This window comes from Ostrinia furnacalis, unplaced genomic scaffold (assembly GCF_004193835.3).
Source record: "Ostrinia furnacalis isolate ACB-3 unplaced genomic scaffold, ASM419383v2 OfSCF0398, whole genome shotgun sequence".
NCBI classification, from domain to species: domain Eukaryota; kingdom Metazoa; phylum Arthropoda; class Insecta; order Lepidoptera; family Crambidae; genus Ostrinia; species Ostrinia furnacalis.
In genome coordinates this window covers 355653-383414 of record NW_021130637.1, presented here as the reverse complement: position 1 = coordinate 383414, position 27762 = coordinate 355653, and the positions used below count along the sequence as shown (strand labels likewise).

At 35.8% G+C, this 27762-nt stretch overlaps 1 protein-coding gene across 2 annotated transcripts in view; it reads left to right on the top strand.

Annotated features, from left to right (window-relative positions):
* The first annotated feature begins 3281 nt into the window (after window positions 1-3281).
* Window positions 3282-27762, top strand: part of LOC114363605 (sodium potassium chloride cotransporter) — a 32619-nt gene continuing 8138 nt past the window's right edge. For both annotated transcript variants that reach the window (XM_028319389.1, XM_028319380.1), the window contains exons 1-10: window positions 3282-3516; window positions 13084-13219; window positions 14253-14550; window positions 18306-18374; window positions 18855-19035; window positions 19592-19851; window positions 24765-24873; window positions 24963-25102; window positions 26717-26929; window positions 27352-27583. In XM_028319389.1, coding sequence (XP_028175190.1) covers window positions 13206-13219; window positions 14253-14550; window positions 18306-18374; window positions 18855-19035; window positions 19592-19851; window positions 24765-24873; window positions 24963-25102; window positions 26717-26929; window positions 27352-27583 — 1516 coding nt within the window. In that variant the 5' untranslated portion in view covers window positions 3282-3516; window positions 13084-13205. The remainder of the gene's footprint in view (window positions 3517-13083; window positions 13220-14252; window positions 14551-18305; window positions 18375-18854; window positions 19036-19591; window positions 19852-24764; window positions 24874-24962; window positions 25103-26716; window positions 26930-27351; window positions 27584-27762) is intronic.

Genomic DNA, 27762 nt, shown 5'->3' with positions numbered 1-27762 from the left:
AAAGTCAAAGTTAAAGTCAACCTTCTCGTTTAGTAAGACAAGCAATTGCTTCAACCTAGGACCAGTTTTTTGATTCATAGTTAAAATAACTAATTGTAAAATTTTGCTACAAATGGTTAAATATTAATAAAATGTAAACTAATAGTTAAAAAATGTACTAAAAGCACATGAGTAAAGAAACGGAACAGAGACAAAGCTTCTAAAGAGCTAGCAAAATTTATAGGTACCTATTTTGGTAGGGTGGACACCAGTGTTGGCACAAATCAATTAATTTTTTAATAAATTAATTAATTTGATTAAAATAATCATGATTAAAAAAGTAATCCTAATCAGGATTAATTTGTTAATATTTAATCAATAATCATTAATTTGATTAACTTCCTAATGTTCTATGGAAAACAATGGAAATCATTGAATTCTAATATTAGATGTTTGGTTTTAGGCTACAAAGTCAAAGTCAAAGTTAAAGTCAACCTTCCGTAGGAGGATATCAGTCTACTTCCCCTACCGTTCCAGCGCCTACTGTAACCAACCAGCACCATCCAAAATCTCTCAAAGCGATGCCGATGACGTTTTTTTTTAATTTCGAATTTTCTTAATTTCGACATATACAGTGTGTCCGGGCTTGTAGTGATCAAACTTTAATGGCGTAATCTATGGACAATTTTATCGATGAAAATACTTCAAAGGGGCTTGACCCATTTGTCGCAAAATTACGAGGATTTAAGTTTTTAATTTTTAGTTTTCACCTCTTCCTTCAAAAACAAGTGAAAACGTGGGTAACTTAACATTAATAAGCGAATATTTCATATCATGCGATAGTCAATAAAATTATCTATTAGTAGAGGTAGAAAACGGACACAAGTTTTATACATTTTATGGAAGTAAGAATGGATTGAATTAGAAAAAGACATGATTTTTTTCACTTCTTTTTCAGTTATTTTCCAACACAAGAAAAACCAGGTCGTTAAAGTATGTTTTATTTGCATTGTATTATTGGTATTTAAGCTATTCTACAAAACGAATGTAAATTTATTAGTCTACGTCTATTAGTTTCGACGTAATTGTTGAACAAATATACCCCTTCCCAGCCGGTTCCATAGTGCTGCTAACATGCGAAAATGCACTGCCTGAAAGAATCACACAACCTATTCCGACGCGCTATGGAACCGGCTGGGAAGGGGTATCTTTGTTCAACAATTACGTCAAAACTAATAGACGTAGACTAATAAATTTACATTTTGTAGAATAGCTCAAATACTAATAATACAATGCAAATAAAACATACTTTAATGACCTGGTTTTTCTTGTGTTGGAAAATAACTGGAAAAAAAGTGAAAAAAATCATGTCTTTCTAATTCAATCCATTCTTACTTTCATAAAATGTATGAAACTTGTATCCGTTTTCTACTTCTACTAATAGATAATTTTATTGACTATCGCATGATATCAAATATTCGCTTATTAATGTTAAGTTACCCACGTTTTCACTTGTTATTGAAGGAAGAGGTGAAAACTAAAAATTAAAAACTTTAAAAACTTAAATCCTCGTAATTTTGCGACAAATGGGTCAAGCCCCAAATTTGAAGTATTTTCATCGATAAAATTGTCCATAGATTACGCCATTAAAGTTTTATCACTACAAGCCCGGACACACTGTATTCTGCATCTTTAGTGTTCACAAATGCAGATGGAGGCATTTTTAGTTTAATTTCATGAGACGGTTTAGAATAAATTGTCATTATCATCATAAAAAAAAATCATTTTTTTACTTCAATAACCCAGTTTTCTGGCAATTTTACTCTATTTCTTGCGGGAAAAATTACGTGATATTTTCCGAGACCCCCCCTCTCCCCTACGTGAGATTTAGTGAGGTTTTCGTTGACCCCCTCCCCCCCCTAAAAGCCTCACGTAATTTATGGACGCCCCCAAACGCCGTTGGCTTCAAACTTCGGATAACGTTGTTTGATGACACAAAAATACAGAAGTACCTAGTAGTTTTAAAAAAAATCACACTTGAAATGAAAACTGAAAACTGAGCATAAGATTGATACTTATTTTCGTAGCAATTTGAATTTTAACTTAAACTGTATTTATCTACTACGTTGGAATCTCGTACGTATTAGATATCTTCAACATCTTTCCTTGATCAAATTGAAAGTAAAATTCACCGTGATTTTCCCGGTTTTCCTAGATCGTAGCACGTAAAAATTTACGTAGAGTGCCCATGTGCTACGAGACTACGAAAACTATGCATTTTAAAAGATTTCTTTGTACCTAGTAATAATAAATTGTTGGTCTCGGCACAGAATATTAATAAGTACTGTCTCGGTTACTTAAGATGTTCACACAAAATTAATTGTTTCGTCGAAACGACCTCTGGAATAATAGGTAGTTGCGCGAACCACTAGGGAATGTGGCTGGTAAAAAAATGGATGCATATAAAAATTGAAGATTTACTTTACCTATTCAAAAAATAATAAAAAGATAAGCTAAAAACAAATGACAAAACTTTTAATTCTATTCAAACGTTAGCATGCCCATTTGAATCACTAGCACGTTCTTGAAACATGATAGTAAGTCATACTACGATGCAACGTTAATAACATGTAGGTAAGTAACTTATTTATTTCTACAATCGGTTATTTGTTAATTAAATGAATCAAGTGAAAAAAAACTAGGACCAGTTAATCATCGTAAATTAAGTTACCATAGTCGCGGGTTCGAATTCCGTGGAGGGTCAAGCAACGGGATACAAAGAACTGCAAGCTGCTCTGCTACTGCGCAGGAGTACCTAATGTATACGAGTATATTTAATCTATTAATTTAAGTATGTATGCCTTTGTTATCTAATAGCCATACTAAGTACAATTTCAGTCTGGGTTTAGGGAATTATAGGGAAAAGTTGTAAGGTTTATTAGTGAGACCCTAAACCTAAAGATATTTCTAAATAAAATTATGCTGCCGTGTTCACTCACACGATCGACTAGTTATCAAAGTTGTTGGGTGTTTGTATCGGATGAAATACTAGATGAGATACAGTAGATTTGTTCCAAAGTAAATAACAGGATCAACTAAAAATAAACGTTCTTCAAACTAAACATTAGATTTCAGTTTCGGCGCCTGAAGCATGGCCAGACGGCCTGGAACTGGCAGCAATCTTGTCATAACTAGAATGAAATTGGTGTAATTAAAACTTATTCCATGGTAGTGAGTGAGTAAGGGCGCTTGTTATACCTATTTATAAAGAGCAGCGGAGGCTTCCCCGGCTATGGGCGACGGATCGCGCGCTCGGACGCACGCCGTGACACTCCTCGCGAATTGTAGCGGTTTTCGCACACGACTACCTCCGCAACCAGTCTAACATTCCCGTGAACATCAATGAACTTTCACTTAAAAGTGTCTCTAAAGTGAATTTAAATTATTTATATTTATGTGTTGTAACTGTGAAGTGAACATAAACACTTTTTTGTGAGGAAGCAATGTTTATTGTGTTATAAAAACCTGCTTAACGAGGTGAGTAAAAAGATAAGCAACCGCACTTTTTTTACTTTAAGAACTGTTCTTTATCTGCGAGGATGGCAGCTGTTTGTTGACTTAGTTTAGTCGGCAGTTAAATAGTTTGTATGGATTTACCTTAATTGCCTCATCATAATTTTATTGTTTTATTTTTGTTTATCTTCTCAGTAAGTTGCTCGCTTGCTGGAAGATATCATGGCATCTTATAAGTGTTACTAAGAATAAAAAAAAATATAAAATATTGAAATAACTAAATAAATTACATTAACATATTTAAACAGACATCCGATATAACAAAAATAGTAAGTATAAGATAGACTTAGGACCCACTGAAAGCTCTGAAAATGAAAGCTGAATTATTGCGATCAGTTTATAAATAATCTCGCAGATTAGTTTTTAAACAATGTTTTTTGATATAACAAAAGTTTAGATAATTATGTATCTGTAAATTATTACTAAAAATATATTCGCAGTTAATTAGAAAGTTACTTTAAGAAAAGATTTTAGTTTTTATATTTTGTCTTGAATTAGTGAATCTTGACCTTTAATTTACGGTAAAGAATTTGATAATAAGTAGTACGAGTAGTAGTATTTTTTTCAGTGCACTATTTGTTAAACTCGTATACCTAAGCTAAGTATTGATAAGAAAATGTACCTATATGTACTTATGAAGTGCAGTTGAAATTATGAATTAGATACGTCTTTGAATTTAACTTGAATAATAATACAGAGCTAGGCAAGCTTAGTTGCGATTTATTTAATGAAACAACATGGATTTACACCATTATTACCGTAAGATTGTTATTATTATGGATTATTAAGTGCAATTTACGTTGTCACTTAGTTACCATGCCTGAAGATAGTGACAGACAAGATAGGATTTTAATTTGTGTTAAATAATTAACAAAAGTAAGGTATGAGCTGGTCACATAAATTAGTAGAACAATAGTTAAGAACAAGTAGAAATTCATTAGTATTTTGAATTTACGTTGGATTTGAGTTTCTTTAAGCAGCAATAACTGGGTACGAAAGTGCTACAAAATGTTATTTTCCGCTGATAAAAAATAAAAACATTAAACAACTGTAGACTTTATTTCTTTATCTAACTAACTCCTGTTTGTGTTAAGATTCATAGAAGATATGCAAAATGAAGTCTGTCTGCGTTAAATCAAGGTTGTTTTATGAATGATAGCCGTGGTTAAATTTACTTTTGACGTTTAAAAGTATTTCATATAAACATTACGGACGTGCTCATATTTTGGGATATCAACAGTAAATAAAGTTGAGGCAAATAACTCAGAATTTCCTGTATTTCAGAACAGTGATTCACTATAAAGGAGTACATCCCGCTTACTCACGCATTTTGCCGAACACCAACACGTGGCCATGCTATTTGTTTACCATTCAATGCCACAAACTAGCGTGATAATAAAGAAAGAAATGAGACTGCTAGTTATTTCTGTTCCTATGTTCCTTTTAAGTTTAACGAACTATGTACTAAAGGCTTGCATTGAGAAATTCTCCGAAACTAAAATACCTAACTTACTTAGCCATTTATCTTTGAAATCATCATCAAAGTTTATTCTACTACGAGCGGGCGAGAGAAGCAATCTAACTCGTATCGTTCAAAGTGACCGATAAAACATTGGCACAATACTAAACATGGTTTTAACTTGAAAGAAAAAATCGATTGACTGAGCTGGTAAGTACTACAAAGTAAAATAAAGTAAGTAAGTAGTGCAGTCCATTAAAGAATTGCAGTTACTAGTTATAAGTATCTACTGATATTGAGTCTGAAAAAATCTTCCTGTCTAGGTCTGAAGTAAGATTCTGTAATTAAAACATAATATACACCCTTAAAAACTGTTCTTACTGGATTAGGACGTGGTATGTATCGGATGCATAAGTATAACATGCGTAATTTAATCGTTGCAGATCATCCAATATCCAGGAAAACCACAATACATCAACCTGCACGTCATAGGTGATATATTAGGTGATATAAAGCTTTATAAACAACGATCAGACACTCAGGGTAAATTGTTGATTAGGTAGGTAGCTAATCAACTAGGTAGTTGCCAAAAGAACATCTGGTGAAGTTGCAAGAAGACGTTTAATGGAATTGTTATTTAGGACTTTTTTCTTTTTCGGCTAGGTACATACCTAACATACTATCTGCATGATCCATCAAATATTAGGATGACATTAGATCATTCACTTTTTGTAAAATAGTTCCTATTACATCTCCATGAGATGCCACAGTAGGTATCTAGCTTGTTGTGCTGTCCCCTACATGTATTGTTATTAACTAAGTATTACGTCTGTACCACCACGTGGCACTTACTTGATTACCCGCGGGCGCACCCCGGCTGTGACAGCCTGGACAGGACACCTCCAGCAACCTTGATCAATTTAAAAACCTGAGTTGATTTTTATGTGCGGTAGTTTACCGTGGGTTAGGAAAGAACGAAATGATAACAAATGGGTATTCATTAAGCAACAATTAGGAAAATCCTGATATTTTATTCTTCTAAATTCAGCCACTGACATTCTTGACCAAAAGAGTAAAATTAATACTTTACAAGTTTTGTCGCTTGAATGGAAAAAGCGCGTGTAAAGCGTGTGGTCCTATAAGACTTCTTCCTACATAGCTATCCTACTACCTAAGCAAGGCAGTCCGTGTAGGCTGATGAACTTTTACATAGAACGGAATCTTACTAATGTTACTCACATGTCTATCAAACCGACTTATGAAATGTAAGAAGATTTTCAGGAACATTTCGTAAAATGAATGGGATGGGACCACGTTACGCTATGTAAACATAGTACATAATCTCAATTTCAGGGTGACACGAAATGGTGCTGCTAATAACAGTGCATGGTGACAAGACGAGAATGACAATAAATGATGCCATTAAAATTTTGTATTGCAGGTTACATTAATTCAACCCATTTTTAATGTAAGTCAGTCACATGATAAAATTGCTGTGCAGATGGCCTTTGTGATAGCCTAATAGGCTGTTAATGTATTTGATCGGAAGGTCGTTTTTGAACCACCACCTGTATTGTAGGATAACATTTGTTACTGAAATGATGATTAATCCTTTAATACATGACAATAGTTTTGGTATGTTATTGAGTATCTTGAACATACCTACTTGTAGATTATGATGTTGCGCAGATGGCTAATTCACGGTTTGATGTTCCTGTAGGTAGGTAATCCTGTGATCTTGAAACTATCAGAATCTGATGATAATCATATTCTAAGATAGGTAATATAAACTATCACATCTGCTAAACATTAAACTATTGATCTCTAAAAGGATGACCCATTTATTACTTAGGTACATAACATAATATACTTTTGACTAAGCATTTAATCGCGATATTACCTATATATGTTTGCTTTTACGGAACGATCCAGGCAACACGTTTTTCTTCAGTTGCCATACCAGTTTGTCGGTCACCATGCTGCTCTTGGCAGTGACATTCGAGCGCAATTTTCACCAGCTGAATATCCACTTACTTAGCTGAGTAATGTTTCTTTGGCAAAATAATTTATTGCATCTTCTCCCACGCATAATTTTCTGCATTCTTAAAGAGATAATATTCACATGAATCAGAATTTAAATCCTTAAACCTGGTATGACTAATTTCATTCTCGATAATAATAATTTTTCAGAGATAAAACTTGCCCTTGCTTTGATAAAAAATTCAGCCCGTAGGTTTTAGGGTTGTCTAACATTGGTTATTGCTACAATAAAATTTATATTATATTGACTGGTCATCTAATCTTAGTGGGTGTAGCTGTATCTACTTAATACACACGTGGACGGATAAATTGCGTATTATTTCATAGAACAGTAGCGTTTTTGTCAGCTCATCAATACAAACAGACCGTTGTTTTGCCAGCGTTTAGAGGTGCGAGTTTGCCAGTTGTCGTAAGTGATGGATAACACCTTTATTTACTGCCACAATAAACAATGTTGTTCTTACTGGTTCAAGTTCAGTGTTGGAATATTGTTTGGTGCAAGTTAGGTAATTCCGATGAGCAAACTGTATGTAAGATACCTATGTAGCGTCATAGTACTACCATGTAATAGTGTAGGTACCTACTAAATAGTTACTACGGTATTGGTAAGAAGTACCTACTACTATAAAAAAAATATGAATGATTTTTCCACTTGCGTACAACTTGAAATATGCGAAAAAATAGTCAACTAAGTACGTCTAACGCGGTAATTTAACTGACAAGTCCCGTAACGCATTTATTCCATAATTTAATCCTGTAAATTATTAAAAATGCGTTCTAACACAAAGTTGTATCAATATTAATAACGGTAATTTCGAATGGAAATGATTAGGGGCTTTAGCCCGAGACCCAATGCAAAGTACGGCGTCTAAACGTGCACATAACTTAACGTCACGTGACAACCGGTCATCGAGTCATCGGGCCTTGCGGTTAGGGTTGATGATAACTTAATGTATTGTTGAGGTGATATTCTTCATATTGTTTTACATTATATCTATTAAACTAAACTAAACTGATCAAGAGGATACACTTATGACCCAAAAATTCAGTTTTTATAAGTGGGATTAAAATGAATAAAATACCCACCTACCCAAGCAAACGATGTTTCCGAATGGAAATGCCTTTCCGGAAAATTCACGATTTTTCTCATATAAACTCCAATTTGTTAATAAAAAAATAATGTTAATGTAAGTAAACTCGCTCTCTCATAACGTAGTCGTACCTACCTAGTAAGCTGTAAGTTACATTGAGAATGAAAAAATAAACGAAATAAAAGTTTACTTACCTGTCAACAGTTTTGTGTTAGCGCGATATGTTTTTTTTATTGAGACTATTCAATTAATAGAGCTCATTAACGTTTCATTAATGCATGCTGTTTTATTTAGCTGTTAATTAACATATCTATAGTACTTAGTTAGTGAATGAGTTTATGGATTACATCATCGAAACTCGTTTTAAACGCTCTTAAAATTTGATAAGGGTTGCATCGTTTGCCGCAAAGAAAAAAGGTCGGTTAGTAAATCTTTCATCTTCAAAAGTACTTGACCTAGTTTAACAAGTCTAGGGGTAAAATTAAACTCTCCTTGGATCCACAACGAAAATATTCAGAAAGTAGGTGATAAACGAAGCTAAAGATAAAAAAAGGGGATGAAAAACATGAAAATAAAAGTTTTATGATACTTTTTACGTATAAGTAGTAAGATACACGTTAGCTTTACTATTGTTTGATTATGCCTTCTCTAATAAGCAGATCTGGTTTATGATACCTTGATGATGACCTTAGCACACGGGCCTACAACACGAGTTTGGATTAATTTCGCAAAAAGTTCAAGGTTAAGTTTATGGAACTAGTTTTATCCTGAAATAACTCGACATCTATTAATAAATAGTTCATGGGGAAACCCAGATTTCCACGTGTACGAAGTCGTGTTTATAATATGCTAATTTGATCCTTAAAAAAATAATAGGTAGAATGTATGAATAAATAACGGTAATGTGTCAAGGTCTCCCAGTATAATTTAATAATCAGATCTCAGTTATAACTTGATGATCAATTTGATGATAGAAACATTTTTTTAGATTTTATTCTAGTAATAAACTACTGTATGCATTCGATTTCAATACAGTACCTACCTATCTAGTCTAGTAAATTGACACAAATCAAAATATAGAATTTCATTCAATACTGACTAGTTTATATAACAAAGAGGAAAACTTTTATCAATGACACCTAGGTAATAAGTAAAATTAATAAAAATATTTTTGACTTAATGGTAATGTAAATGGGTACTTCTCATTTACACTCAAATTTGATGGTCACACAATAATAGTTCATAAACGGTATAAGTTAGAACAATAACTTTGAAATCAGATGATAAAATATCTATTTAGCTACATACAAAATAAATTTTATCGTAATAGAAGCAAAAATAATACGAAAAAATCACATGAAACGATAAAAAACGGGGTCATTTTTCGCGTTCTCATCATGTCACACCTTCGGTTGCAATGAAACATTTGGTTACTGCATACACAATTTTCATTCAATTTGTGTGCAGCATATACTAAAATCATCGTAATTAAATATGCTTTCCACACAATAGTCAAAAAAATATCTTCTTATAATTATTTTGAATTGAGAAACCGAAATACGTTGGTCACACGATTTTAGGTACCTAAAATTTTGAGTTATAATACAAGATTGCCGTTAAACCGAACACCAGCAACCAATCACAGCGTTCTATTCGGTTAACGTCAGTCGCGCTTCGACCATTGGGGAGGTGAGATAGGTCGATCGTCGCTCCGCGAAAAAAATACGTAACTTTTTGTGATTATCCATAGACATACCGTCGCTTGCTTGAACAATATTTTCTACCTCTAAAATTTAAACAATTTAATTGAAACTTTGCCATTGAAAACTTAACATGTTAGACTTATTTGTGTAGTATTCAACTTGAACCGTTAAATTCAAATTTAAGGATAATTCATAAAAAACTAAAATTTTCGTCACCTTCGTGGCATCACCTTCGTGGTGTTTTATACACGAAGGTGATTTTAGGCCACGAAAGTGATTTCTTGCTTTGGTTTATTTTAAAATATAGTGACTGGTGTTTATGTTTTCACAATATTTTAATAACTAATAAATTATACGTGGTAAGTAGAGATCAGTACATCAATAAATAAATAAGGGCCTCGTATTTTTGTTGTCTGTCTGTCTGTGTGACTGTATGTATGTCTGTATATGTGACTGTGTGTGTATTTGTTTGTAAGATAAATTTAATCTGAAGTTTGACTTAAAAGTTGTACAACAAAAATACGAGGCCCTCTGGCCTAAATAAAAAATATATTTTTGTTGAGGGACTGATAAATCAGTTAGAGTTCTTTTTTATTGAGGTACTGATAATCCGTTTTTTGCTTCTTTAGCATTTCAGAATGCCACCAGTGTCACCCTTAAAACCAATTGCGTAGAATCTTGTAACTTACTTAGTAGGTGACGTAATTGGTAAAATTTTATCTTGTATTTAAGTAGGTACCTATTTATATTATGTTATTACTATTTATCTATGAAAATAAGACAAAATATATGTTTTATAAACACTTAAGAGTCATTTACAGTAGTAAAGTTTGAAAAAAATATTGCTGTGAAGTACAGAATCACTTTCGTGGCATCAAAAAATTCAAAACGTTAAATCTTCCGAACGAGACTCACTATTTGACTGATTTACTGAGAATACAATCTTCACATCAAGCGCTACAATTTTTGTTTACAAAAAGTTGAAATAAGTTAGAAATAAAATTCGCCACGAAGGTGACGATGAGAACCGTGGCGATGAGAAATAGCCAAATACCTATTGTATGGAGGGTCTAAGGAATCATTCTACGTAATATAATTGAAGACCGTAATAAACCAAAACATAGATATCAATCAACGCATTATTCTTCTAATATCGACAATAATGCGTTGGTTTAATTAAAGTCGGTTGGTTGGTTTTGAATTAAGGCACAAATTGATTCATCTGTCAGTATGCAAATGAACATTGAATAAATTCAATGAATACAGTAATCATAACGTGGCAGCCCTATAGCAGCGGGTTTCCCGCGCAGTCCGCCGCCAGCCGCCTGTATCCACCGCAAACCGGCGCGCACCGCCGCGAAAGCCTCTGCGTGTCGCCGCGCTAACGCAAAGCTCGTACGCAAAAAAGCTTTGCCGTGCGAGCTTTTTTGCTTTGAGAGTATATTATTGATACATTGTTGCGCTCTAATCTCTTCAACTTGTAATAGTTCTATTTAGTTTTGCTAATAGCTAAAACTCTTATGTAATGCTTGACTTGTCGATTCGATTGCCTGGAGTTTAACTTTTTATAATAAGGGGGATAGAGTTTAAAATTACGTTTGCAGTTTTTCATAAAGGATTGTATTTAATTATTTATCCCGCTTAAATACTAAAACCTACTATACTGCACGAACAATGTTAATGTAATCAAAGAAAAATCTGTAACTTCCTCATAGCATTCATAAACGACTATTTCTCATCTCTAGGGAGTCCTTGATTTGAGTGGCAATAAGTAAATACAAACATCAGTAGAGGAAATTCAACATGAATAGAAATAGCAAATATCGTTTCTTTGCGAGATCGAATCAGAAATGAGGAGATCCGTAAACGAACCAAAGTCGCTGACATAGCCCGACGGATTAGCAAGCTGAAGTGGCAATGGGCAGGGCACATAGTACGCAGAACTGACGGCCGATGGGGCAGAAAGGTTCTGGAATGGAGGGCGCGTACCGGAAAACGCAGCGTGGGACGTCCACCTACAAGGTGGACCGACGACATCGTAAAGGTAGCAGGGAAGCGCTGGACGCAGGCCGCTACCAATCGATCAACATGGAAAGCATTGGGGGAGGCCTATGTTCAGCAGTGGACGTCCTATGGCTGAAATGATGATGATGATGACCTGTCCATAATCCATTGTTGTTATTACAGCACTAAACAGAATCTTATCATTCGATCCGATTAAAATAAGATTAACTCAAGTGTGTTGTTCAGTCTCGACGCGTCGGAGACTGTACACTGTATCATAGGACTTGGAGATTATTATCGGTGCACTCTTCATAATCCAGCTTATCGGCGATAGCTGTCGGCAAATGCAATGGAGCAATAAAAGTTATAAAGTAACTGCCTACCACTAGTATTACCTTCACCCAGTTAGTTTAAACCAGTGTTTTACTGTGCGTCACCGGTGTAACCCACCTATTTGTTTTTTATCCTTCCTGCTGATATGTATTCGATTTCGAAGAAGCATTCGATCAACATATTTGCTGACTATGCTGATACTGACCGGTATGGAAATAAACTGCGCTATCAAAAAGATACAAACTAGACAAGTGTGACTCGTACGCACATAGGGTTCCTTCAATATTTAATATCGCTATTTATAAAGAAAACATTCTGAATCCCTGTTAATTTTTTAATCCTTGCGTATACGGCACCCTAACGTCGCTCTACTTCGTAATTCTAAGTAGGTACTTCAAAAACTAACAAATCGTTAAAGTATCAATCTTACTTTTTATAACATTAAAATAATATTAGTTACGACACGAGTAAGACATTTTTGTGTACACCTAAACTCGTGCGGACACGGTTATCTTTGAAATAATATAGCAACGACAGATTATTTACATACTACTTCCTTTTCATTGTGTCAATGTCACTACTAATATGAATAATTTTTAAAACATATTTATAAAAACATACATACAACCCACTATTTTTCGTTAACTTACTTATTTAAATTAAAAAAAAAAGTAATAAGTTGCTTAACGTAGATTTTCTCGTCATCATCATTTTCAACCATTTCTGAACATAGACCTCCCCCAATGACTTCCACATCGCCCGGTTGGTAGCGACCTGCATCCAGCGCCTTCCTGCTACCTTTATGAGATCGACCTAGATTATCTAGAATTCTAGATAGTTTAAAAATACCTAGCTAGTTAAATTAGGATTTTACCTTTACCAATTTTCCTCATCTTTGCAGACGCCTGACTCAAGGAAAGTATGTGGTTGCTCACACATACGACAAATTACCCACGTTCTACAATCACACGTCGAGAGCTGGACCCCTGCAGAACCAATCCTCGGTAGTCCACCGACACAGCAATGGAAGGGAACAGGTAAATTACCTGCAGGTTAAAATAGGTACGACTGGTAACTGTAACTCTTGGAAAATAATGGACGTCGACTAAATAAAATAATAAATTACTCGCATTGTAGTTTTTGGCGTTCTCATACTTAGTTTATTATTTAGCATACCAAAAAAATATAATGCGAGTCAACAGACACATTTGACTCGTTTTAAATTGAATGAAAAAACATGACAAACATTGTTATTTCAAAACAATTATAGGTAGCTGTGTTTTTCATATTGTAAAATGATTGATTTTTCTTGTGTCAAAAAAGTATGAGACACTAAAATAGTCTCTACGCTTTATAATGTAGATTATGGGAGATATGCTGAATATATTTACGAGATTTGTAATAAACCAAAACAACTATCTTAGACTCAGTCACCACATCACATCAAATAAAATTATGATGATTGAATAACGTTTGAAAGATTAGTAGCAAAAAATTAAAGTTTGCGTTTTTATTTATCCTTTAGGTCATTATGACTTCTTAAAGTCGTTTGTTTTATTATTAAAAGTGCACCGAATACTTAATCACGGAATGAGAAGTTCTCACAAACGAAACTGGTTTGCCACCTTGACTCATTTTAAACTATGATCATAAATTAATAAACCACTAACAATTACATTTTAATGATAATAATGTGTGAAGTGTGACGTCACTTGATTAGCACGTGTTATAAACGTAGGTAGGTATATGATCATATAGCCTTTGTTGGTGTAGGTATTGATGCTGTGTGGGCGAAGAATGTGATCGTCTGTGGGAGTCTGTGTCTGTTAACTCTACATGTAGTCAATCTTTTTATCTCGAATGTTGACAAAAGACTCTACATACTTTTTTAAAGCTTTCTGTCTCATCTACTTAGTTACCACGCCATAAATGGCACTGGTAATACGATTATGCAGCAGCAATACACAGCCGAAACCGTCAATTATGCAAAACAAAATAATATTTATTTAATTGAAGCGGTCAAAAAGCGTTACATTGGTAGAATTTTTTAACGCACATTCCTGTCCTCAGATTCTCAGTGTCCACAGTGGAGCCAGAAAGCAAGAAGAATGGCATCCACATGGGCGCTAGCATCATATCGCGGCCGCTGCGGAACTCTGCGGAGACGGCGGAGCGAGGAGTGGCGGTCGTGGCTCCCAACGCCCACCCAGATACATGGCTCCACGATGCCGGCTGGAGGAGGAAGCGGTCCCTGGCACAGCTCACCAGGGAGGCCCTGCCGAGGATGGAAAACTATAGGAACTCTAAGAGGGCGCTGAAAAGGCCAAGTTTAGGAGAACTGCACGGAGACCACTTAATCACTGAAGAGGTATTGTAATTTTTTTATTGCTTTTTAACTACATATTGTCCCAGTAGACTAGGATAATAACATGTATTTTATATGTACTTTATATTTACGTTTATTGAGATGGGATATTAGTCGCTGAAAAAAACTCTAGAATTTTGAGAATCATTTCCGCAACATATTTCTGAATATGTAAACATAGGTAATAATTTTAAAGTGTATGTCACCCACAATTAAAGTATCGTTAGAGATCTTCAGTAGTTCAGTGGCAGTGTCCGTAGTTCCTAATTTGAGACATTACCGTATCGAATACAAGGTTTTACGACAGTCATAAAGTCTTTAGCAAATGTAAATAACATAATTGTTCGGACAATCTTTTGAGTGACATGCTAATTAGCATATTATGTGATTTCACAGACGTCTCATCCGAAAAGAACCAAGGATTATTAATTAATTATAGTTTAACAATGAACAATAATAATTGTAAGTAACTCATTAATAGCGATATTGCTATATACCGTACCGCATAAGAATTAACCGCGAGAAAACTGCAGGAAAAAGGGTTAATAATTTATTTAAGATATAAATATTTTATTGTCACTTGTCTAAGTTATGACATAACAATTGCATTGTACTTGCTTAATGTGGCACGTGTACTCTGGGTACAACTGGTGGTACGGAAATATTTTCATTTACGAGCGTCTTCCTTTACGGCTTCGCGGAGGCTACGAAGGACCGATTTGGATTCGTTTGTTTTGTCACAGAATAAGTACAAACCTAATTGTAGTGTGTTTTGTTTCGCACTTCCGCGATTTGACCCAAATCTAGAGGCAAAAAGTTTTCCTGGGCGGTCACCAATGTCAAACATCGTAAAATTAGGTATTCTTTTTGGTTTTCGTAACGCTTGCGTGTGACTCTTTACATTGTTTTGTTTATTTCGCGCCTTTTCTAAAGGTTTTTGTTTGTCTACTGCGTATATGCCTTGTACACAAACAACTCTTGTAAACATCACATTCTTGATTGCTGTAAATGAGCAATATTTGCTCAAACATTGCACGGGTCACTTAAAGTGTTTTCATTGCATTATTGCTCCTCATTTATTTGTCACGTTTACAAATAATTATTGTGCACATAGGTTTTATTAAATTGTATTAAACAAACGAACAAACAAACCCTGCCTAAGTATGTGATTACTGGTACAAATGCGATAGAAAAATGGACTGAATGGTTATAGATACTTCTGAAATATTTGTATTCAAAGATGACTTTGATATCGATCAATATCATAAGCCTGTTGGTAGCTGTTGGTAGGTACTTATTCTAAATCATAACGTCCTTTATTTAACCGAATCAAATGCAGAACATGCTCTACCTACCTACTCTTAATTGTAGCAATTAGCTATGGACGGATTTCAGGCGCAGATACGCCTTAGTGTCGTGTTGTGAGATTTATTTTATATTATTTATCTTTATTCATAAAAATTAAATTACTTGTACCTAATTAAAAATATTTTTTGTCTTTGTAACTGTTGTAATTAACCTTTATTTTGTCACAATCTTTATTTTGTTACAAACTATTTATTAGTGAACTGCCACCTACGTTTTAAGAAAAGATGAAGTACCTAAAGTTCTTCATGAAGGTACTCCAAGTCGGTAGTTCCGTAAGTAGTTGCTCTACATAAGGTGTGTGAATGGTAGATAGTGTAGACAACAATTTGGTGTATTTATGTCTGTTTTGTATTTTCCTCAAGTTCTTAAAATTACTTAAGTAAGAGCCAATTTTACACTAATTAAGTTTAATTGACGGAACAATTAGTTGAAACGTCGATCTTAGTTAAATGGTCTAGGTCACTATGACCATCCATGACCTTCTTTATTTCCATGAACTTTGAATGAAACTGAAAAAATCATTGAATACAAACTTCAGTAATTTTGAAAAGTGTTATAGAAAAATCAATGCCTCCCTATAAGTGCTAGTATTTAAATGAAAAACCAATATTAATCTCTACAGTCCACTTTACTACAACTTTAGGAGGATTCCGCTATAATCCCCTCTCGTGTTCGAAAGCTTATAACTTATAAACTTGATAAGGGTGATTAAAAACAAAAGGCTCCGACTCCTATCTTGATGATGGTAGCCGGAGCCGGCCGGATCTAGTTCGCGGCGCCGGCCGGCCGGCTCCCGTGGCGACCGCTCGCACGCATGAAGAAATTGCCATCAAGTTAGACTAAACGGTTTCAGTATAGGAATTTTCCAAGTACTAGCCTTGAATTATTAACAAAGGCCTAATGGAGTGTAATTAACCCTTACGTTATTTTTTTATTTAATAACTTTTGATGGAAAATATTGGACGAAAGAAATTTCCTAATCTACTTACTTTGATAACAACTGTCTACAGCATTTTTGCGCACGGGTTATGCATAGCTTATTTTTATTGATTTATGACCTAGAAATAAGAATAACAACAAAAAAATGTTCTGAATTTGCTTTTATGTGTAAAAAATAGAAAAATTCATATCTATGAATGTATGAAACGTGAACATAGAGATGATTCAATTGGTTGCCAAATATATTTTTTTCTTTCTTTCTTTCATTCTTTCTAATTATTAAAACATACCAAACATCCATTTAAGATTAATTCTCACAAGAGATAATTTAAAATAGAGTCCAAATATTTATTAAGAATGAAAAGTTCTAATTTCCTGTCATGTTCCATAGAAGATTTTTCGCATAAAAATCTAACCCTATCATGCTTTCAGTATACTGGCCTTGGTAACGTCGTCTCTCAAATCTCACTATATTTTGATGAAAGCGTGCCCCTTGTTCTTGCGAATAAGCCCCCATAATTATTTATAAATATATCCCAATGAGAATGGGACGTGCATCTTTGGAGACATTCTACTATGAAGATGGAAAATTCAAATCGCTATAACTTCTTAAAAAGCAAATATTTTCGATTTGTAATCGCACTTTTTTATATAAATTTGCTTATATAATCAGAATATAATAAGTAAAATCCATGCGCAAAAAAAAATTTTTTTTTTGTTGACCGGTGTAATTAATCTTCATCATCGTAAATTAATCCACCTTTATTGACGATTCCTGACCATCGTATCTGTAAGACTTCTGGTGTTAGGGATGAATGAATGATGAATGGACGATGGTTATCGCTTGCCATCATTTCAGGTGACCCACTGACAATGAGTACGTGCTCCTGAAGGCCTTTACATAGTTTCATAAAGTTTACACGACTTTGTTTATCGGCACCACATTTAGCAATTCGATTCGCCACGTTAGGTCACAATGTGGTAGTCGTTTTTACACCTTTTATGAATCAACAGTCACTGGACAGCCGGTGTCCATCATCATCTATTGTAAAACGGTGTCATCTGTCAGTCATCAGCGGACGCAGCCTAGGTATTTACTTTTCATTGACCACGTCACGGTATTTACCGCAAGAATTACTTTGCTTCATGAAACGAATCAGATTGTTTCTTATTCATGTATTCATTCATTCATTCTTAACTTGGTAGATAAGAATGAATGAATGAATATATGATAATAGTATTACCTCATCATTATTGGACTACAAAATATGGTTAGCAGTACATAATATTAATCAGGGTTATTATACTTCCTTTACGTCATTATCCTCAAAAAAGCACGTGCCTGACCGAGACAGCAAGAAGTTATCATCATAACTTATCGTTTTCCCTCTAAGGATTTATATTAGTTTATTTATATTATCCAAGTTGTTCAATCGAGTTACTTGTTGCAGGACGAAAAAGACCAAAGAGACACTAAGTCGCCGACCCCGGCGTTCGGCATCAAGTTAGGATGGATACAAGTAAGTACAAAACCAGTTTCCTTGAGTAGCAACGTCACCAATCACCATCATAAAAATGAATAGAATTTTCATAGCATACTCGTGTCAGTTATTATGTTTTAATGTCTAGATTTTTATCAACTACCTAACTATAGCTGACCCCGCGAACTTCCTATCAGCCAAACGGTGCTGAATGTCGTATTATTTTATGTATGATTTTTAGGTACTTAATTAGTCACTGTTCAAAGTTGCTCTGAAATTCAGGTATCATTGAATTTCTGTATCGTATACGTTCACATACTTTTGGAAAATTAATGTACTGAATGTTGCCCTGATTTCTTTTAGTGTACAACAACCTTACAAATAAAATAGAGATAATTTCAGTTCACGTGTCTAGCTCAAAAAGTTATGACCGCGAAACATAAAAAAAGACGAGTTTCATAATAAAAATCCTAAGAAAGATACTTCAAGTGTATGTACTCACCAGATAGTTATTTCTAGGGGGTGTTAATACCATGTCTGCTCAACATCTGGGGGGTGATGCTGTTCCTGCGGATTTCGTGGGTGGTGGCGCAGGCGGGCATCGGGCTGTCGCTCGTCATCATCGCCATCTCCGCCATCGTGTGCGTCATCACGACGCTCTCCATGAGCGCCATCTGCACAAATGGGGAAGTCAAAGGAGGTAGACCCTTGGATTTTGTTTATTGCTTCCTTCAGTTCCAGCAAGAACGAGAAGTGGGAAAAGTCCCTGCTTTTCCGAAACAGAAATACCCATGAAGTTCTTTACAATCAGCATTCGTAGTTTCGGGCAAATACAGCCTTTTCCATTTGAATAAGCTTAAAAAACGATATTTTCATATTCATTGTAGGTATATTGCAATAAAAAATTACCATTCAATTGGTGAAATATGATAAGTGCAATTTTATTTTTAAACACGATGATCAATGACTCAATTTTAGTTGTAAAACTGGTTTCAGTTGTAATAATAAAATAAAGAGTAGTGTTATATTAGAAAGTCACAAAAGTGGATGAACAAGCCAGCTTCGCGAGCTTTCCTAATACTATAAAATAGGTATAATACACATTTTAAAGAATCTAAAACCAAGAGAAAGTCTTTTTTATTATTCACCGTCTTTGAAATCACTGTCTACAGCTTTGTCCTATGCAATGAAATCATCTAAGTAAGAAATAAGTGGAGCCTGTAATTATAAATTAATTTTACCGAATTATTTCATAGGTGGCATCTACTACATCATATCCAGGTCCCTGGGCCCGGAGTTCGGGGCGTCTGTGGGCATTATCTTCGCGTTCGCGAACGCGGTAGCCGCTAGCATGAACACCATTGGGTTCTGTGACTCGCTCAACGACCTCCTCAAGAGTCTGGACGTGAGGATCATCGATAACGCAGTGAACGACGTGAGGATTGTGGGCACCGTGGCTCTCATCGTCATGTGCTTCATCTGCGCGGTGGGAATGGACTGGGAGAGCAAAGCGCAGGTTTGTAATGATTGACGTATTTTTTTTACCCAACAAGAAAGCTCTTGGCCTGCATTTCACCTGATAGAAAGTGATCAGGTAGTAGGTGGAAGCAACGCTTCACCCGGAATCTTCAAGCACAGAGGAACTGGCAATCTTACCTCCTCCTACCTTACCTCTTACATCTTACTTAGCCTGTTTTTAATTTTCGGATATAAAACTGTCTCTACGAATAGATTCGAAAAAATGCGTAGGTAGGTAGTATTTTTTAACGTTGGGTTTCCCTGTAGAGATGAATAATAAAAATTAAAAAGGTAATTAAAGTAATTACTCGGTTTAATAACATTAATACGATAGCAACAGTAAAATAAATCCGCAGCGATGACTCAGCGGAGCATTTGAAACAAATTGCCGCGACTATTGTTGTTGCGCTATACTTTGTGTAGTTCACACGCAGAACTTATTATCTTTTGTGTGATCCTGTATTACAGAAATTCCGCACCAAGTTAAGAATATTTATCAAATAAAATGGATAAATAGAAGTTTAGTACCGCGCACCAAGCACGCACTGTTGAAACCCACAAGCCACCACATTGAAAACAATTTATTATTTTATCAGCGACTTTGTTACATGATTTACGATTAACTTAATAGTACAACTACTCGTAGATGTACTCGTACAAAGAAACATAAACGATTAAATAAATGTCTTTTTATTATGTTAACATCAAACTGTTATTTACGTCATTGGAAATTAAATTGAACATTAAATGATTTGTTTGTTTTGGTATCCATTTCTAAGAAATATTGCTTATTGTATGAGTAAGAAATATATAACTGAAATTAAGTAGGCTTTTATTGAGGCTTTGTTAAGTTTACATAGACAGTAGTTTTTATTACATCGCTTTGTCGGAAATAATGCTGAAACTATATGTCATAATTAAACGACCAAGTATATAGAAACACGTGAGTTTGTTAGTTCGAGTAGGTAGGTAATTGACGATTAGATTTGTGCTTTATAAAACTAATTATTTAAATACATATTGCACTATAATTTTACATTAATATTCACGTTTATCAAGAGTAAATAGGTATTAATTACTCAATAAGTGTTGTAGTTTATTGAATTTAATAAACTGCGATATCCGGATTTATTGATCCCTAAGGTAGGTGTGGATTGGTGAATTGGTGTGGTCTATCATCAGTATTTGTTGTTATGTATTTTATGATAGAAATATTATATTTATTATACACTAGGTAGTTCATAGCCACAAATATCTTGATCGAGAATGAACAATCAAATGAATCGCTTAAAATTTGATCAAACGAGATCAGCTCATTTATAACTCCATCTTTATTTACATTATCCGAAGTTATTCAGATCATAACAAGTGTTATTAATATTACCCTGAACATCGCCATACAGACGAAAATAACCGCGTAGATAAATAAACCAATAATTTTAAGCGGGATATCAAAGGATTTGTTTGTTTAATCATACTAGTTATTTAAATACTGAACTTATGCGTTTCCTCTTGCTGATTCTCTTACAAGAATGTACTATATTCTCGTTATTCAAAAGACTGACGTTAACAATAGGCAGAAACTTTGTGTCTAGATACTAGCGGGCGCTCGCGACTTCGTACGCGTGGACCCATTTTACCCCCTTATTATAGTTAAAAATCCGTTCTTAGCGGATGTCTACCCCCTATGAGACCTGCCTGTCTTTCAAGTTTGTAGGTTTTTACTTTTTATCGTGATTAATCAGTGAGTGATATGTATTTCGCTTTTCTAATATAATAGAAAGAAATAAAAATTGTTTATTTGGTTCAAACATAGTAATTTAACACAAATTGAATAGTAATTATAAATAAATTGTTGAACCAAAATGGCTCCTACTCGGTTTGCGGTTCGAATTAAACTAATATTGGTGGAACAAGTTGGCTTATTGGTCAAGCTAGTTTTGAATTATAGTTATCAGTTCGGGTAACGGACACCGTCCGGCGATAATGACAGGGTGGTGCCCCAATTGACCCAGCGTACTGGTAAACAACCCGCCCTTCGGCTACATATCTATCTACCCTACATATTTAGGGCTGTCAAAGGAATCGTTCGTTCCAGTCAAATGACGTCCACTGCTGGACAAAGGCCTCCCCCAAGGTTTACCACAATGCACGGTCTCGCGCTGCCCGCATCCAGGTATACATCCCCCAACCTTCACTAGATCGTCGGTCTACCTAGTGGGGGGCCTGATGACAAAGGAATATTCATGTGGATTCGACATGCATTTTGCTACATTATACATATAGACGGTTTACATAGAAAGATATATTCCATCTTGCTCTTTCTGGACTAGTTTTGAGTATTGCTCAGCTGGCTTATCTTTCAGACACAAACTAAAATTAAGCCTATTGCAATCAGTGTGTGCTTATCTAAGCCCTTGTTTTGACAGTTTGCTCAAACTCAGCTCTTATTTCTGACAACTTGACAGCCCTGCACACCAGTTACAATTCACTGCAAATTCAATGACGTCACTACAATAACAATGCTTTCGGCCAGCGGCCTTGTAGTGGAAGCTTAATTATGGCGGTGGCACGTTTTTAAGCAAATTGCCAATTAATTTAGATAGGTACCTAAATAACAGTTTCTCATATAACATACTTTATAATACATCTTTTATAAGACTTATTAAAACGTAGTTAGTACCTATTGGAGCTAATTAACGCTGTAGCTGTAACTTTTAATTAAGGGTTAAAAATATGCCTGAGATAGATACGTCCTCCTACCTAATGGTTGACATTATTTTCATTATAAGTAACTTCTTTCGAATCAGAAATGAGGAGATCCGCAGGAGAACCAAAGTGACCGACATAGCTCGCAGAATTGCTAAAATCAAGTGACATTGAGCGGGGCACATAGCTCGTAGAGACGATGGTCGTTGGGGCAGAAAAGCTCTCGAGTGGCGACCACGGGCTGGAAGACGTATCGTGGGCAGGCCTTCTACTAGGTGGACCGACGATCTGGTAAAGGTCGTGGAAGAGCCTGGATGCGGGCAGCGCAGGATCGTGCATTGTGGAAAACCTTGGAGGAGGCCTTTGTCCAGCAGTGGACGTCATTTGGCTGAAACGAACGAACGAACGAAGTAACTTCTTTACACTTTCATCTGTTGAGAAAATTACAGTAAGTAAATAAAAAATACAACAATAATACAAAAATAAGTACAGCAAGGCGTGAATTATCAGAAATGTCGCCAATTCGTTCTGGTCCGTTCCACTGGAGGCTCGCGTGTAGACAGCGTGTAGAATACGTGCAAGGACTAGACTTTTCACGTGTAGAGACATTGTCAGACATACTATGTAACAGTCGATCATAAACGACTTTACACAACACTGTTTGTGATCAGTTTTGTTGTTCACGACGTGTGTATTCCAACAAAATAACGTAGTAAACAAAAACAACTCATTGAAATTGCTTATCTGCTTGATTCACTTTACACATAAATGCTCAAATTCGAATAATTAAGCAATTTGAAATAGTCATTAAAATCATTCGTAGTAGGAAGTACTTACTTATGTACTCATCTTCTAGTAGGATTAGTTTTAATGCTAAAAATGTACCTTAAGTCAATTAAGATCAACATTAATGATATCCGTCTTAAACGTATCATGTAATCATGAAAATAAGCAAGTGAACTGTACTCCAAGCACGAAAAATTATCGTAGTTACCTACCGTAATCGTATAGTAAACGTAGACCTGAGAGTTTACGTCAAACGTCGTCACTAGTGAGCGCGTTTAAAAAAATCTATGAAGATTTTAGTTCTTGAAAGTATCCGCTAGGGGCGTCATACATTTAATGACATTTTTTCATGAGTTTACTCACACTTAAGCTCTCTGTAAATGGTTATGATAACGGATTGTTTGCTGTCACAACCATATTTTATAAATTTACGTTAAAATAATAAAATAAAAACAATGAAAAGAGCTAGCTTTTGTCGAGAGATATCTTTCCTCGTGTAACTATTTAGGAAAATTAATAAGTAGCTAAATTATTTTCTCTTGTGACAGCAAACAATCCGTTGTCATGACAATTGAAGCTCTACGATTGCTACGAATTACGATACGAGAGTTGTTCGTGCTCGGGGTACTGATCCCGTTGAAACGCGGCAAGATTGATGAGCACGCGACACTTTTATTACGCTAATTGCGGTAATATCCTTAATACGGGCCGCTAATGGGGCTGCCCGCTAATTGTGCTCTATCTACCTGTGTCATCACACACGTGACTTAATTTTTAAATCTAGTCTATACTTAATATTATAAAAAATGCGAAAGTAACTCTGTCTGTCATGCTTTGACGTTTAAACCACTGAACCGATTTTAGTTTTTATCCCGGTTTTTGAAACAGGGACGCACGTGCTAAAGTTTTTCTGTGACAGACAAAATTCCACGCGGGCGAAGCCGCGGGCGGAAAACTAGTTATTAATAAGGTACAGACTTCTACAGAATAGTAGATGACAACAATGTTTGTAGGTTTTGAGAAACTTCATTTTTTCTTTGCATAGGTCATCATGTAGCACACATGTGCACAGTACCTACGTAAACGCTTGTAAATTAATTAGGTTTTCACAATTAAATTAGATAGCAAGCAATTCCAACCCAACCGTCTATTGGCAATTTTGTAAACCAATTAGGTTGATAATAATATGTTCATGTCACAAAACTTTCGATAGTTCAAGTAATTTCAGTAAATAAACCTAGATAACTTTGATTGTTAAATGTTGAGGCTACTAAAATAGAGACCGATATAATAATATACATCTTACATACAGAATTCCAAAGTAGACTGGCGGGTCCGTGGCCGAGTCATCCGTGGCCACGGACCCAGACTGGCGCGGACTAGGTACCTACTTTAAAACATTATTTTCTTTTTCAGAATTTCTTGATCGCTATCATAGTAGGAGCTATGGTAGACTTCATAATCGGGACAATTATGGGACCAAAAGATGCGTCAGAAATAGCCCATGGATTCGTGGGATTTAGTAGTAAGTTAGATGGACTTTTGTAAAGTTACGTACCTGCTAGTAAGTATTAAGAGCTTATAAAATTATTAAAAAAAAACCACTTCTTTTAGCTGCGGTCTTCAAGGAAAACTTCAAGCCAGATTTTCGCTACAGCGAAAAAGTGCATCAAGACTTCTTCAGTGTTTTCGCTATATTCTTCCCATCGGTGACAGGCATTCAAGCTGGTGCTAACATCTCCGGGGATCTGAAGGTAAACGAAATCATGTTATCTTTACTCTGTCACCATTGTGTTGCTAAATATTTAGGTAGTATAGTATACTAGTAGTAAGGCTGGTTTTAGTGTCACGCGGACCGTCAGGTACGGACCCGCTCCGCACGGCCAATCTGTATGAACTTCTAGGGAGCGTTTTAGAGTAATGCGGTCCGGAGGAACCGCTCGTTCCCGCTCGTAGCAGTTCATACAGATCGGCTGTGCGGAGCGATCCGCACTGACAGTCCGCGTGACACTAAAACCAGCCTATCATGGCTAGCACACCACACGTAGAGTCCGTCGATTGAGTAATATGTTTTGTGATAAAGAGTTGAAGCTATTTTATATTAGCAATAAAAATACTTAAATGTATCCCGTATCCTGTTTTTTGAGTAATATAAATCAAACAAACCGGCGTACTAATTTTCAGAACGTCCTAGGCGCATTAGGTTACCTAGTTTTTTTCAGTAAGCGATCTTACTAACTCTTGGGTGTACCTACAAAAAGTAGGTAGGTACATCTACTTATCTAAGCGCTATAATGGTCTGATCGAGGGCGGGTAAGTGTTGTGTATTGTATTAAAAGCGGCGAGCAGTCGATTGGTTCGGTTGACGTCAAGATGCTTTCATTAGCTGGGCGCGGTGGCTACTTTCCTTTACATTCTATAAACTTCACAGTTTCTAAGGAATCGGTTAAATATAGACTTAGTAGAGAAGCCCCTTTAAAATGCGATTAATATCTTTTAAGAAAATATGGGGTGGACTTTTCTAGGAGGTAATTATGTGTACGTACGGCGCCTACGCAAAAGCACGTCACAACTTAATGAATTGGAATAAAAGCGTCAAGTAAAACGAAACACGTGATGATCTCAATTGAAAAATGGATTAGTCGTTACAAGCAATGAACACAGTATCCAAAGCATTTTAGAGCTTATAAGCTACGTCATCTACTCGGCCTTGTAATCGATCCCGTGTTGAAAAAGGCAAGCACACGCGCGTGTAGTGTCACTCTACTGCCTACGCTACATACAACGCTCGTATTTCACGTGACGTAAAGCCTACGTCACGGGCAAACCAAATGGACGTGTCATGGCTGACTGGAAAAGATGAATCAATCAATTGAAACAATAACACCGCGAAATTCCTCCGGACCAAATCATATACCTACACGTGACGAGCTACAATTTTATTTACTCACTACTAACAAATCGAATCATTGAAACAATGCATTACATCCAATCGAAATGTCATTTCAGTTAACCCTGCGTTTCGAAATTTTATTACTCCTTGAGATGAGTCGATTCATTGAAGCCAATTAAAATGGCAATTTTATTTGGTGACTCAGTTCTATTCTGGTACGATTTGCAATTGTTCGAATCAGGGGCAGGGTAGAATTAAACAACCATAAAGTTAACAGGCGGGGTGGTTTCTTAATTAACTGTCTACAGCGACTACTACAGATGCGGGTTCGAATACCGCAAGGGCTAAACGCTAGTGTGATAAGCACGAGAGAGATTTTTACCCAGTCATCGATGTTTATTATTTTCATGCATCTTCATAGGGAATGAACTAACTACTTTAAAACTTTTGGTTCCAAGTTCCATTTCTCTTCTAGGACCCTGCATCAGCAATCCCCAAAGGCACCCTGCTCTCGCTGCTGATATCCATGCTGAGTTACGCGCTCATGGTGCTGTTCTCCGGGGGCGGGGCCCTGCGCGACGCCAGCGGGAACGTGACGGATCTGATCATGGTCAACGGCACCATGGATGTCAGCGGGCTGCGGGACTGCAACGGAACTTGCCAATTTGGACTGCACAACAGTTATTCAGTAAGCTTTGAAAAAATGCATGCATGCAACGTTGCTATAATTAAGAAACATTCTCAATTCTAACAAGCTACTTCTCCTACCATAAGCTATTTTTATGAAAAAGGAGGTGGAAATTAGGTGGTCTGAATAGGGTCAAGTCAGAAAATATTATGACAACGACTAGGTAGGTACATTATCATCTTTATCAGTTCATCAGAGAGTTCAGAGACAAATAAACAGGGCATGGGGATTGGGGTCATTGGGGAAGGTGGCCAGACGGGTTGAGGACGCTTGATGTTCGCATATTCGTCCATTGATCACCTTTAACAACAATAACAACACAGGCACACGGGAAGAATTTGAGTGGTCTTATTCAACTCTGCCAGAAGCACACGTTAGAATCAAATGTTAAGGTAATTCTCAAGAATTCGTTTCTTTAACAGGTCATGCAACTGATGTCGGGCTGGGGTCCGCTGATCTACGGTGGGTGCTGGGCGGCCACTTTATCCACTGCCCTCACAAACCTCCTGTCCGTACCTCGCCTCATCCAAGCCCTGGGCGTCGACCGCATCTATCCTGGACTCATCTTCTTCTCAAAGCCTTACGGGCGACACGGCGAGCCCTACCGAGGATATGTGCTTACATTCTTCGTGTCACTTGTTTTTCTTCTAATCGGTACGTAGGGAAAGTCCATTTAACAATTTATTTTAAATCCAATAGTACAGCCTAATCATAAGTAATAAGCATATCTTTGTGGTGCTATAAGAAAAGTTGATTTTGTATTTGTAAACTTATAAAAATAGGATTGTAAAATTACTTTTTAAAAATTAAAATACTTTTGTTTGAATTATTAA